Here is a 15,356-nt window from a genome sequence, read left to right on the forward strand (position 1 = left end):
GCTGCACCATCGAGAGCATCCTGACTGGTTGCATCACCGCCTGGTATGGCAACTGCTTGGCCTCTGACCGCAAGGCACTACAGAGGGTAGTGCGTACGGCCCAGTACATCACTGGGGCAAAGCTTCCTGCCATCCAGGACCTCTATACCAGGCGGTGTCAGAGGAAGGCCCTCAAAATTGTCAAAGACTCCAGCCACCCTAGTCATAGACTGTTCTCTCTGCTACCGCACGGCAAGCGGTACCGGAGTGCCAAGTCTAGGTCCAAAGACTTCTCAACAGCTTCTACCCCCAAGCCATAAGACTCCTGAACAGCTAATCATGGCTACCCGGACTATTTGCACTGCCCCCCCACCCCATCCTTTTTACGCTGCTGCTACTCTGTTAAGTATTTATGCATAGTCACTTTAACTCTACCCACATGTACATATTACCTCAACTACCTCAACTAGTCGGTGCCCCCCGCACATTGACTCTGCAACGGTACCCCCTGTATATATAGCCTCCCTACTGTCACTTTATTTTACTTCTGCTTTTTTTTTCTCAACACTTTTTTTGTTGTTGTTTTATTCTTACTTTTTTTGTTTAAAATAAATGCACTGTTGGTTAAGGGCTGTAAGTAAGCATTTCACTGTAATGTCTGCACCTGTTGTATTCGGCGCATGTGACCAATAAAATTTGATTTGATTTGATTTGGAATTGCTTTTGACAAATTGCTCAAACTCAGTGAATTTGGTTGGGTAGACCCAAACCTGTAGTTTTTAATTTAGTTTCTTTGCGCATTGTCTTGCAGTATAACTTAACGGCCTTGTTGCAAACAGAATGGGCGATTTTGAGTTGATTTTTTAACATAGGCTTCCTTCTTTTCAATTTGTTATACAGGCCAGTAATATCAAGTGAATGCAATGTTATTGATCCTATGTATTTTCAAGTATTGTGGTAGCAGCATCATGTTATGGGTATGCTTGTCACCGGCAGAGACAAATGATACCAAAACAAATTTACTGAGCTTGAGTAAATACTAGTGTTGTTAAAAGCAGCTAACTTCTTGGTAGCTAGCTATGAGGTTGGGAGATTGGGGACCTATCTGGGTTAGCTAAAGCCAACTTCATAGATTTGCTAGGTGGCTAGTAGTATTACAGAGAAACAACAACAATGACAACAACAACAAAAAATGTATATATATACAGCACCAGTCAAAGGTTTGGACACACCTACTCATTCAAGGGTTTTTCTTTATTTTTACAATTTTTTACGTTGTAGAATAATAGTGAAGACACCAAAATTATGAAATAACACATATGGAATCATGTAGTTGTCACGCCCTGACCTCTAGAACTCTAGTTAGTTTGGTCAGGGTGTGCATGTTTAGTTCTATGTTGTTGTATATCTATGTTTAGAGTCTAGTTGTTAGACTTCTATGTTTGGCCGGGTATGATTCCCAATCAGAGGCAGCTGTCGCTCGTTGTCTCTGATTGGGGATAATACTTAAGTAGCCTGGTTGCAGTCCTTGTTTGTGGGATCTTGTTCCTTGTAGGCTGGTTTCGTGTATATAGGACTTCACGGTTTCGTTGAGTTTGTTATTTTGTCTAGTGTTTATCCAGTTTAATAAACATGTTCGCATACCACGCTGCACCTTGGTCTGACCCGTTCTTCAACGATCATGACAGTAGTAACCAAAAACGTGTTAAATAAATCAAAATATATTTTCAAATAGCCACCCTTTGCCTTGATGACAGCTTTGCACACTCTTGGCATTCTCTCAACCAGCTTCATGTCCCTTCTTAAAAGGTTAATTTGTGGAATTTAATGCATTTGAGCCAATCAGTTGTGTAGTGACAAGGTAGGGGGGTATACAGAAGATAGCCCTATTTGGTAAAAGACCAAGTCCATATTATGGCAAGAACAGCTGAAATAAGCAAAGAGAAACGACAGTCCATCATTACTTTAAGACATGAAGGTCAGTCAATCCGGAAAATTTCAAGAACTTTGAAAGTTTCTTCAAGTGCAGTCGCAAAAACCATCAAGCACTATGATGAAACTGGCTCTCATGAGGACCGCCACAGGAATGGAAGACCCAGAGTTACCTCTGCTGCAGAGGATACGTTCATTAGACTTACCAGCCTCAGAAAGAAACCACTACTAAAGGAAACCAATAATAAGAAGAGACTTGCTTGGGCCAAGAAACACGAGCAATGGACATTAGACCGGTGGAAAATTGTCCTTTGGTCTGGAGTCCAAATTAGAGATTTTTGGTTCCAACCGCCGTGTCTTTGTGCGACGCGGTGTGGGTGATCGGATTTTCTCCACATGTGTATTTTCCTCCGTAAAACATGTAGGAGGAGGTGTTATGGTGCGGTCTGATGAGTCCAAATTTGAGATTTTTGGTTCCAACCGCTGTGAGACACAGAGTAGGTGAACAGATGATCTCCGTTCACTTAGAATTCAAGGCACACTTAACCAGCATGGCTACCACAGCATTCTGCAGCAATACGCCATCCCATCTTGTTTGGGCTTAGTGGGACTATCATTTGTTTTTCAGAAGGACAATGACCCAACACACCTCCAGGATGTGTAAGGGCTATTTTACCAAGAAGGAGCGTGATGGAGTGCTGCATCAGATGACCTGGCCTCCAAAATCCCCAGACCTCAACCAAATTGAGATGGTTTGGGATGAGTCGGACCACAGAGTGAAGGAAAAGCAGCCAACAAGTGCTCAGTATGTGGGAACTCCTTCAAGACTGTTGGAAAAGCATTCCAGGTGAAGCTGGTTGAGAGAATGCCAAGAGTGTGCAAAGCACTGTAGTGTTTTACGCATTGCTGCGTACCGCTGTATTTGCTGAATAAACCATTTATTCTGTGATTTACCCTCCTGCGCCTGACTCCGTCCAAATCACCCGCTACAACCCCTGAGTCTTGGTTGCTCCATGACAACAACACAGCCTGAGTGTTCCCCATGACAATCTCTGGGCTGACCCAAGTGGATTCTGGGATGTGTATGTGTGGCATCTGGGTCGACCGAGGTCATGATGTCTACTCTGTGGTTGATCTGGAGGTCAAAGATGAGGTTGTGTTTTACTATACTACATGATAAATCATTAAACATGTGTATTATATACTTATATTACCTGGTGAATTCATATTTTAAAAATGTTACAGTGGGGACAAAAAGTATTTAGTCAGCCACCAATTGTGCAAGTTCTCCTACTTAGAAAGATGAGAGAGGCCTGTAATTTTCATCATAGGTACACGTCAACTATGACAGACAAAATGAGAATTTTTTTTCCAGAAAATCACATTGTATAATTTTTTATGAATTTATTTGCAAGTTGTGGTGGAAAATAAGTATTTGGTCAATAACAAAAGTTTCTCAATACTTTGTTATATACCTTTTGTTGGCAATGACACAGGTCAAACGTTTTCTGTAAGTCTTCACAAGGTTTTCACACACTGTTGCTGGTATTTTGGCCCATTCCTCCATGCAGATCTCCTCTAGAGCAGTGATGTTTTGGGGCTGTCGCTTAGCAACACAGACTTTCAACTCCCTCCAAAGATTTTCTATGGGGTTGAGATCTGGAGACTGGCTAAGCCACTCCAGGACCTTGAAATGCTTCTTACGAAGCAACTCCTTCGTTGCCGGGCGGTGTGTTTGGGATCATTGTCATGCTGAAAGACCCAGCCACGTTTCATCTTCAATGCCCTTGCTGATGGAAGGAGGTTTTCACTCAAAATCTCACGATACATGGCCCCATTCATTCTTTCCTTTATACGGATCAGTCGTCCTGGTCCCTTGCAGAAAAACAGCCCCAAAGCATGATGTTTCCACCCCCATGCTTCACAGTAGGTATGGTGTTCTTTGGATGCAACTCAGCATTCTTTGTCCTCCAAACACGACAAGTTGAGTTTTTACCAAAAAGTTATATTTTGGTTTCATCTGACCATATGACATTCTCCCAATCCTCTTCTGGATAATCCAAATTCACTCTAGCAAACTTCAGACGGGCCTGGACATGTACTGGCTTAAGCAGGGGGACACGTCTGGCACTGCAGGATTTGAGTCCCTGGCGGCGTAGTGTGTTACTGATGGTAGGCTTTGTTACTTTGGTCCCAGCTCTCTGCAGGTCATTCACTAGGTCCCCCCGTGTGGTTCTGGGATTTTTGCTCACCGTTCTTGTGATCATTTTGACCCCACGGGGTGAGATCTTGCGTGGAGCCCCAGATCGAGGGAGATTATCAGTGGTCTTGTATGTCTTCCATTTCTAATAATTGCTCCCACAGTTGATTTCTTCAAACCAAGCTGCTTACCTATTGCAGATTCAGTCTTCCCAGCCTGGTGCAGGTCTACAATTTTGTTTCTGGTGTCCTTTGACAGCTCTTTGGTCTTGGTCATAGTGGAGTTTGGAGTGTGACTGTTTGAGGTTGTGGACAGCTGTCTTTTATACTGATAACAAGTTCAAACAGGTGCCATTAATACAGGTAATGAGTGGAGGACAGAGGAGTCTCTTAAAGAAGAAGTTACAGGTCTGTGAGAGCCAGAAATCTTGCTTGTTTGTAGGTGACCAAATACTTATTTTCCACCATAATTTGAAAAAAAATCATTAAAAATCCTACAATGTGATTTTCTGGATTTTTTTTCTCAATTTGTCTGTCATAGTTGACGTGTACCTATGATGAAAATTACAGGCCTCTCTCATCTTTTTAAGTGGGAGAACTTGCACAATTGGTGGCTGACTAAATACTTTTTTTCCCCACTGTATATGACATTGTGCTTGTGATCATTGTGTTCACTTTGTCTGTGAGTCTGGCTGTTTTGGTGACTCATCGTAATATACCGATGTAGGAGCAAGAGGAACCAGGGTAAGTAACTCTCTCTCTCTCTCTCTCTCTCTCTCTCTCCCTGAGTGTGTATAACATGTTGTGTGTCACACAGGGTCTACAGAACCACACAGAGAAACAGGACAGTTTGAGTTGGTGCTTGAGGTGAGGGTCTTTTCTCTACACAACATGCTGCTCTGTCCACTGCTTTGATCTGATTACTATCTGATCAAAGGCTGCCCCTAGACTCACCTGGAAGTTCTTGTAACATGGGACAAGTTTGTTACTAAATTATTGTCTTTTGAGTAGGAATGCCCATGTGACTTTGTTTCCCCTTTCCCTCTCTGTAGGATGTTGATGCATGTATGAATGTGGAACTGACTTCCTGGAAGCACTAACACTCCTCCCTTCTATTAGAACCCCATTACCACAACCACAGACACTGAATGTGTGTGTGGTTGCAATAATAATGGGGTTAGGATTAGACCTACAGAGGTCAAGTTGGTTGCAAGCGTTGGTTAAGACTTACATCTAGACAAGGTTATTCAGTAGGACTAGTGTCTGGAGGTCACAGGAGGTTGGTGGCACCTTAATTGGGGAGGGTGGGCTCGTGGTAATGTGTGTGTCTGTCTGTCATGGTTGGGGTCAATTACATTTACATTCAGAAAGTAAACCAAATTCCAATTGAACATTTTCCTCAAAAGCATTGAAGATCATTTAAATTGGAATTTCAGTGTACTTTCTGAATTGACAAAAAAAAAAAACGTTTTGACCCCACCCCTTGTGTGTGTGTGTGTGTGTGTGTGCGTGTATGTGTGCTTTGTATTAGTAGGCAGTGCTAAATGAAAATGCAGTGGAAAAAGAAGAGGACAGGTTGCTCAACTGATTATAATTTAAGAAGACAGACTGATTGGACAGTGTATGTGTGTGATCAGTGAGAACTGACAAGTTATAATTGTTAACAGGGAGTTAGCGGTAGTTACTGGCAAGTACTGGGACATAGCTCATCACGATGAATAATTTTTGGATCCTCTCCCTCTGCCTCCTATCAGGTGAGTTCTGTCTGATCATCACGGTGACAGAAAGCCTAAATAATATCACATTATAGTTTTTTAAAAATAAGTTAAAGCAACATTATTCATAATTTGATACCAGGTAATTAATTACCAATTGTGTTCAATTATTTTGAGTATGTATCAGAAACTACCGATTGATACCAAATAATTCCTAGTGAATAACAAGTAAATACCAGTTGAAACAATAGGCTATGTAAAAATAAAGAGCTTCCCGTTTTTTCTGTGCAATGGCTTCTGACCCTTGCAAAAGAACAAACTCTGCTTCCTCAACTCTTGTTTCCAGGGCCAGATTAAGAAATCAAAGTCCCTGGGGCTTTTATTTTTTTTTACAGCCCCACACACACAAAAAAACAAGATGCAATTCAACGCGTGGTAAATTTACTGTTGAAGAAAAGCCCCTTTATAAGCCATAATAATGTTTGCGATGTGGCTCAGGATATAGATGAGGAGAGGCATTTTTAGGATTTCCACACATGGGGAACATTTGTTAGCAGGGTCTGACTTTCAATTTTTTTTAAAGACGCATTTCATGCAATTCTACGTCATTTACAAAGTAGAAGTCATTAGTGGTATCTTTTTTAATACGACACAAATGACCAAAATGAGTGGCTACTCTGACAAAATTAGATCAGTCTAGTCTTCAAACAAACAATAGCCCAGGCCAATGAAGCGCCACACAGATTGTAGAATAGTAGGAGGAAATATTTATAAGTTTGGACACACCTACTCATTCAAGGGTTTTTATTTTACATTACAGTCATTTAGCAGACGCTCTTCTCCAGCGAATTACAGGAGCAATTAGGGTTAAGTGCCTTGCTCAAGGGCACATCGTCAGATTTTTCACCTAGTCGGCTTGGGGATTAGAACCAGAGACCTTTCGGTTACTGGCACAACGCTCTTAACCACTAAGCTACCTGCTGATGTAGATTGTAGAACAATAGTGAATAATAGTGAAGACATCAAAACTATGAAATAACACATGTGGAATCATGTAGTAACCTATTTTTTTTTAAACAAATCAACATATATTTTATATTTGAGATTCTTCAAAGTAGCCACCCTTTGCCTTGATGACATATTTGCACACTCTTGGCATTCTCTCAACCAGAATGCATTTCAATTAACAGGTGTGCCTTCTTAAAAGTTCATTTGTGGAATTTCTTTCCTTCTTAATGTGTTTGAGCCAATCAGTTGTGTTGTGATAAGGTAGGTGGGTATACAGAAGATAGCCCTATTTGGTAAAAGACCAAGTCCATATTATGGCAAGAACAACTCAAATAAGCAAAGAGAAACGACAGTCCATCATTACTTTAAGACATGAAGGTCAGTTAATATGGACAATTTCAAGAACTTTGAAAGTTTCTTCAAGTGCAGTCGCAAAAACCATCAAGCGCTATGATGAAACTGGCTCTCATGAGGACCGCCACAGGAATGGAAGACCCAGAGTTACCTCTGCTGCAGAGGATAAGTTCATTAGAGTTACCAGCCTCAGAAATTGCATCCCAAATAAATGCTTCACAGAGTTCAAGTAACAGACACATCACAACATCAACTGTTCAGAGGAGACTGTGTGTATCAGGCCTTCATGGTCAAATTGCTGCAAAGAAACCACTGCTAAAGGACACCAATAAGAAGAAGAGACTTGCTTGGGCCAAGAAACACGACCAATGGACATTAGACTGGTGGAAATGTGTCCTTTGGTCTGGAGTCAAAATGTGAGATTTTTGGTTCCAACCGCTGTGTCTTTGTGAGACGTGGTGTGGGTGAACGGATGACCTCCGCATGTGTATTTCCCACTGTAAAGCATGGAGGAGGAGGTGTTATGGTGTGGGAGTGCTTTGCTGGTGACACTGTCTGCGATTCATTTAGAATTCAAGGCACACGTAACCAGCATGGCTACCACAGCATTCTGCAGCGATACGCCATCCCATCTGGTTTGGGCTTAGTTTTTCAACAGGACAATGACCCAACACACCTCCAGGCTGTGTAAAGGCTATTTTACCAAGAAGGAGAGTGATGGAGTGCTGCATCAGATGACCTGGCCTCCACAATCCCCCGACCTTAACCAAATTGAGATGGTTTGGGATGAGTCGGACCGCAGAGTGAAGGAAAAGCAGCGCTCAGCATATGTGGGAACTCCTTCAAGACTGTTGGAAAAGCTTTCCAGGTGAAGCTGGTTGAGAGAATGCCAAGAGTGTCCAAAGCTGTCATCAAGGCAAAGGGTGGCTATTTGAAGAATCTCAAATATAAAATATATTTTGATTTGTTTAACACTTTTTTGGTTACTACATGATTCCATATGTGTTATTTCATAGTTTTGATGTCTTCACTATTATTCTACAATGTAGAAAATAGTAAAAAATAATATATAATATATACTGTATATATTTCCTTTAAAAAATGAATCTGTCACTGCTTGTTTCAGTGTGACACCCTGAAGTACAGTAAATGTCTGTTATGGAAGTCCCTCTGTCATACCACCATGGTTTGGAGGATGTCCTTGGAGACAAAGTCACATTACTGATAATCTGAGTGTGACCTTGTGTGTTTCTGTGTGTTTCTTTTTAGCTGGGGTCTCAGTGGGGTCAGGGTTCATCACATGGAGAGGTATGGAGGGAGGAAACACTCACATCAACTGTACTTATGAACAGGGCTTTGAGGCATTCCCAAAGTACATCTTAAAAGGAGACTACCTATTCGAAATTCTCATTAAAACCCTAAAGGTCCCTAACCAGAGTCCAGTATGGACTTATAAAGGGAGATATGCGCTATATGACGACACAGAGAGAAGAGTCTTCACTGTGACCATTGATAACCTGAACCTAGAGGATGCTGGAACATACTGGTGTGGAGTGGAATCATGGGGACTAGATAAGCTGATTCAAGTCAGGCTCACTGTGGATAGAGGTTTGTATGTGAGAGTATTTCAATGCTCAATATTTTCTGTGAATGGTAAAAGTGACTTAGAGACCAATCAAGGTTAATTCACATTTGTGCGTTATATTTGAATGTGCTAACTGGTTTGTGTTCTCGTGTTCAGTTTCAGGTAACTCAGTTTTAAGAATCTCACTGGGGACTGTGAGTCTGGCTGTGTTGCTGCTAGTGGTCAGCCTGCTAATAGTCTACAGATGGAAATGTAACAAGGAACAAGGTATTCACACACGGAAACACACATACATATGCGCATGCTTACGAGCACACACACACACACACACACACACACACACACAGTCACACATGCAATAAATAATTATGTGTGTTCTACAGGGCCAGTCTCTCCCAGCAGACAGAAGTCTAGCAAACCAAACACAGGAAACACTAAAGAGGTGAGAATAGAATAGAAAAACCATTAAAATACTTCATACATTTATTTATTTTTTTGTAACCCTTTATTTTACAACCCCTTATTTACACTGATTTTTAGGCAACCTACAAAAATCTGAACCCCAGCATGGCAAACCAAGACACCATCTACCAAAGCCTGAATCCTGAAACTGCAAACCAAGACACCATCTACCAAAGCCTGAATCCTGAAATTGCAAACCAAGACACCATCTACCAAAGCCTGAATCCTGAAACTCAAACTGCAAACCAAGACACTATCTACCAAAGTTTGAACCCTGGACTTGCAAACCAAGATACCTTCTCCCTAAACCCTGGCCCCTGAATGAAACTAGAACTTATTGCATGCCAATATTGTGCTCCATATCTTGAATTATGGTGAAGGTAATGTATTGACCTGGATAGGTATGTCCCTAGTAAAATAAATCCTATAGGATTAGTGAGTTTTCCAATAGAATCCCACAGGATTCTCACAATCCTATAGGATTTTGTCACCTCTAACAGAATCCTATTGGAGTCCTATTGTACTACTTTTTGCCTATTGGACTTTTACTTAACCCATTAAATTATAGTTTGTTCCAGTACAATACAACATCATTCATTACAACATTTTCGTTAATTGGAAAAAACAGTTCTGTATTAATTTCTGCTTTATTGACCTTTAATAAAGCCTGTCCCTTTAAGAGTGACAGATGACTTCACAGCAAGCATGAGCTTGCAGCGTTAATAGGCTCTATGCACGCATCACTTCCGCATTGGCGTAAGGATGCTTGGGCATTTCCGGTTACCGGAAAAAAACATTAGACAGTGACAGTAGACCGTTATGATGGCAGAGATGAAGTTTACAAGGTGTTTGCTGGAGTTGCCAAAAGTATCTGTTAATGATATACGGAGGGTCATCCGGACATCCAGTACGACACCACGTAGCAAACTGGATAAAGGCTTCAAATTTTACATTTCTTATTTTCTTTGCAACTTTGAAGGTAATATGCTAATGCTAGCTAGCCTGAGCTAGAAGCCTTGCTTTGGTGTTTTAAGTCATGACTCCGTCCTGCTTCAGGTTAATCATGCTTTAAATAAAGTTTAATCATGTGTATATACCTCTCACTTCATGTGTTTGTACTTTTATGAAAGTATCAGGTAAAAACAGGGCTACAAATGAGATAATAATAATAATAATATGCCATTTAGCAGACGATTTTATTCAAAGCGACTTACAGTCATGCGTGCATACATTATTATTATTATTTATTTTATTTTTTTGTGTGTATGGGTGGTCCCGGGGATCGAACCCACTACCTTGGCGTTACAAGCGCCGTGCTCTACCAGCTGAGCTCCAGTGGGCTCTCTGTGAGAGCCCACTGCTACCGCTCAATGAAGAAACTAAAGCCACCACACCAGCTGAGAGTAGGACTAGATTAAGTGATACGTTCAAAGTTATGTTGAACTTGTTCAAGGTTCCGTTCAACACATGTTTTACTCGTTTAAAGTTACCACAGCTTTGATTGCCATTGCTAAGAGAACACTTTAGAACTTTAGTGGTTTTCACGATAGCTGAACAGTGGTAGCCTAATACAGACCAGGGTAGCTGAGTGGGAATTGCCATGCTTTGTTGTTGGGTCTGTTGTAAACAAATTGGAGTTTGGTTTGAAATGTAAACAATAATGAGATTAATACTTTTTCCTGACTTGATGACTGCAATGACATATTCCACTCAGCTATTCTTCAAACTGCTGATGTTCTACTAAAAACTGTCCTGTCATCTTTACTTATTTCTTTTTAAACATATGGCCCAACTTCCTTGCTTTTGTACTTGATGTTTATACTTTTCAAGAGGAATTAGGAGCAAAACCTTCACTCTACTGTTGTTATTGGTACTAGGCTACAATGTTGCACCACTCACCTACTGCTCTGCCAATACTGTTTGAAGGTAGGTAAATGGCACAAGACAATAGGTAAGTGGTGGGAGACAGTATAGCCAAGTGGTGCAAGACAGTAGGAAAGGGATGCAGAAAGCACAAAAGTGACACGAGACAGTAGATAAGTTGCTTACACCAGTAAAAAGTAGAAAGAACACGTTTTGCTCCTACTCCTGCTGCTGTAGACCCTCGTCTTTCAAAACCCATTAAATTATGCTTCTGTGTATTTCAGATGACATTGTGTGATTCACAGCCAGTTGTGCTTGTTAAAAGCTACTATTCCTGTGTGGCTGGGTGTGGGATATGCAATCATTTGGTTGCATTACTATATCAGACTGCCCATTACTCTGAATGTGGCATGTCTGTCGTCCCTCCTGTACTTTCGTGCACTGAAACAGAGCAGAAGTGGCATAAACCACGAACAATGGTTTGTATCATTTCAATACCAGACAGTTGTGTCACATGCATACTAGCATCTCTCCTAATACCATCTCAAAATAAATAGGGAGTGAAGCCAGGACCTGTGGATGCCATGGTTGTAGTGAAGCCCAAACCAGATGCTACTCCGGCAAGCGGAATTAGGTATGCAGAATCCAATTAAATAGGCAGACTACAATGTGTTGCGAAATAAATGTTATTAATCGCTGTTAGATTCTGGTGTATTTCCTAGTGAACCCTTTACTTTTCCTGATATTGTTATTCCAGATCTACACTTTACAAGGTCTACAGCGGTAAGCTACCAGACCCATCAACCCTCAAACCACTACCTGCCTTTGCTGACATGGAACCAGACTCTCTTCCCCTTATCTGCAGAATGAACATCACATCTGACAAACCACTCGTGGACTCCATTTTTGGCAAGGTACAAACTGGCAGTATCCTGTCATATCAACACCCACCACCTCCACCTGACAGTGTTGTCATCCATGAGGATGCACCACCGTTCCCAAAAGTGCCACTGGACGGTTACCATTTACAACCAACAGACTGTTCATACGAGATCATGACGGATCAAGAAAAGCAAAAAAACGAACAGAAGAATTGCATCTGGCAGACACTGTACATTGCGACACACAGCAGTCATGGCTGGAAGAGCTGTCATCCCATTTTTGAAAGGACACTTTCGTACGTTTACATGTCATCGTGTTATAAGTCAAGACGAAGTATTACAAGTTAAAACATTAACATAAACATTAAGATAAACAACAACAACAACAACAACGAAAATTAACCGTTTCGGATGTTTTTGACGACAAGCATTCAATGCTAGCATACGGTAGCACAGCATTCTACGATAACCGGAGGTTTACATCCATCCTGAGATTTAACCGGAAATACGTCATGCTCGCCTGTGCATATCGCCTATTAGCCTAACTCCCAAGTTCAGCTCCTGAACTGTGGCTGTGCAGAGAATCTCCGGTTTTCTAACATTATTATTCTAACTGTTTTATCTTTCACTGTGCGTGAATGCAAGAACTGTTAGCAAAGTATTTATTTCCTTATGTTTCCTGACGAAGTTATCAGTGTTTTAGTCATATTTTCGTAATTGTACAGCTTTTTATGCACTCATTTTTATGCTAGTTAACCAACTACCGTTAGCCACATTTTGCCTGTCAGATGACTAGCTAGCTAGCTAAGTTGTAGCCATTTGAATGTCGTTTTTGAGTCACTTTATTGTTATAGCAGATGATACATGTTTTTTCTTGTTTGTTATTAATAAATATATGTTCCTTATTATCCTTATTCCTTATTATAGGCAATTCAACCCCGTTTTTATGATTTTTGGTAGATCATAAAAATAAATGACATCACGTTTTTGGACTCATTCAGCAGTTTTTATCGAAATAAGTAGAATACTATTGGAAATGAATGTTGAAAGTTCAATTTTTATACTTCCATTTATGCCCAATGTCAAAACACAGTGTTAGAAATAGCGTAATTCAATCTGGTATTGGAATAAGAGAAAACATAATCAAGAGATATTCAATCCAAGCTAAATTTATTATATGCAAAATGTATGTATGATAAGTATGATGGTTCGTATACGGGCTCACTGAAATACCACGCAGGGCAGACAGAGAACTGATCCATTGTTACAGGCTCTTCTTCAAATACTCTGACAGAGATAGTTCCCGCTCCCTGCTGGCCAATCAGAGTAGAGACTGAGCGTGGTTTAGACTTACTCAGCCAATCATTGGCGCACAGGCTGGTCCCAGTCCCTTGGCGCTTTACCGTTGCACACTGTTGCCAGGCATAAATTGTTATCATCATACCCGTCTCGAGTCAGCACCTTTTTGCAGTACACGTCCTTGAGCGCAGTTTAACAAAGAGGCAGTGTTCGTGTATGTGTCTGTGAGAATCACAAGTTCTTATCTCATCCTACCCCCTAACGTTCCTCACATGAATCACAGCTTGTTATGTGAAACAATTTATATCAGTACAGTACAAACCCATTATGTTTAATCATTAATGCATTCTTTCTAAGCTAGGCATCACATCTAGATCCCCACAATCCCCCTTTTCACACCCACTGGGTGTGAACCCAAACTAAAAAATGTCAGGGAAATTTAGGGTGTCACTCATTAAAATACAATACAAACAAAAAGAATCACACTTTTATTAATAGGCAATAATGATAATAAATAGGCCTTCAGTCCTTCCATCTACACCTAACTTGTACTAGGTTGGCTACCCAGCCACCCAGGAACTTCAAACCTTCACATAAGGAAAGACAAACATTTACAATGGTTAACTTGATTAATAAAGCATAAAACACAGGATTAATAGAACACAAAACACAAGATTACTAAAACATAAAACACAAACAGGGAAGTACATTTTGGCCCCCTTTAGACACCCTCTAGGGTGTCACTCCACCAAGCCTGGTAGGTCATATCCTTCATTCCTTAGGTCGGAGTCCGGGATTGGGCCGTATCTCACCATCTGTTGGGAAACCACCTCCTCCATCGCCTTTCTCACCAACCCTCGGACACAGGGAATAAGACAACATCCACAAAGAACAAGTATACCCATAGAAGCTATAACTTCACCCAAAATAGTTACAACAATAGTTTTCCAATTACCAAATATGTTATCAAACCAACCGTTTAGGGAGCTATCAATACCAGAGTTCTCAGCCAGTTCGTTCACCAGCGTGGTGAGTCCCTGAAGCACTTTGGTCACGGACCCGTCCGGTGCTGTATTGTTGGAGATGAAAGTACAGCACATAGATCCAAACAGAACACAAACTCCGCCCCGCTCAGCCAAAAGCATATCTAAAGCTATTCTATTCTGCCATGCCATTAAGCTAGTTGCCGCTGTCTGCTCAGCCAATCCCTTTATTGCATCACGAGTGTGGTTTATAAATCTTTGCTGGTTATAGTAAATATAATTTATCCAATCTACGTTTTTATTAATTGTTGACCACCAGAAAAGACTTGATTCAAACCCAGCTGCGATCTGATTCCTAGCTTTGAATTCTTCTGGAACCCCTCGAGGTACTCCTATCCCATCAATATATATCCTTTCATCAAAGGATCTAGGGAGGAGGTCCCACTTTCTACGTGACAACTCACCAGTCTCTGACACGTTTGATTGTTTGCGTATGTAGGTGAGTTCACAATCTGTTATCACCACACAACCATCAGATGTCAGCACAGGCCTGGTTTTGGTTCCTAAAATCCTCTGGCTGCAACAAAGAGGAGAGATTAGTCATGGTCTCTTTAGTTGTGACATTCTCTGTGTGGGAGCAGGAGCTAAGATGCCCTACCCTGTATCCTATCTTATTAGTCCTAGAAAAACAATAATAAGAATCCCCTGAAACTTCAAACGGAGGCAACCTAGGTCGGGGTGACTTTGTTATCAGGGGATACAGATAGTGCAAGTTACTACAAGACTCCTTCACCACATTCCCAGGTGGCTTGAACAATTTAATCATGGAGGATAAACCTGACGGAGAGTTAAAGCCTATCAAGGGGGAATGAGTAGTTGTTAACCTTGGTTTGGCTGTCCCACAGGCATAACAGTCCTCTTTAGACATAGTTCTTGCCGTATACTGAATCCATTCCAACCACAGGTTAGGATCTCTATACCCCGTCTCCACCTGTACTACTTCCTTCAGGTCTATAGTTTGCACTATCTTCACCACAGCCCCGGTCTCACTACCTCCCTCAGAGATGTTTACTCTATAGGGTGCCCCAGTTGAAGA

At 41.2% G+C, this 15,356-nt stretch overlaps 1 protein-coding gene across 1 annotated transcript; it reads left to right on the top strand.

The window, feature by feature from the left end:
* Positions 1 to 5,601: 5,601 nt before the first annotated feature.
* LOC121570455 (CMRF35-like molecule 3) lies at positions 5,602 to 10,037 on the top strand. The gene is made up of 5 exons (XM_041881916.2): positions 5,602 to 5,864; positions 8,457 to 8,795; positions 8,929 to 9,039; positions 9,156 to 9,214; positions 9,313 to 10,037. The coding sequence occupies exons 1-5, from the start codon at positions 5,825 to 5,827 to the stop codon at positions 9,553 to 9,555; spliced, it is 792 nt and encodes a 263-aa protein (XP_041737850.1). The 5' UTR covers positions 5,602 to 5,824; the 3' UTR covers positions 9,556 to 10,037.
* Positions 10,038 to 15,356: the final 5,319 nt, after the last annotated feature.

Source organism: Coregonus clupeaformis, chromosome 7 (assembly GCF_020615455.1).
Source record: "Coregonus clupeaformis isolate EN_2021a chromosome 7, ASM2061545v1, whole genome shotgun sequence".
Classification (NCBI taxonomy): domain Eukaryota; kingdom Metazoa; phylum Chordata; class Actinopteri; order Salmoniformes; family Salmonidae; genus Coregonus; species Coregonus clupeaformis.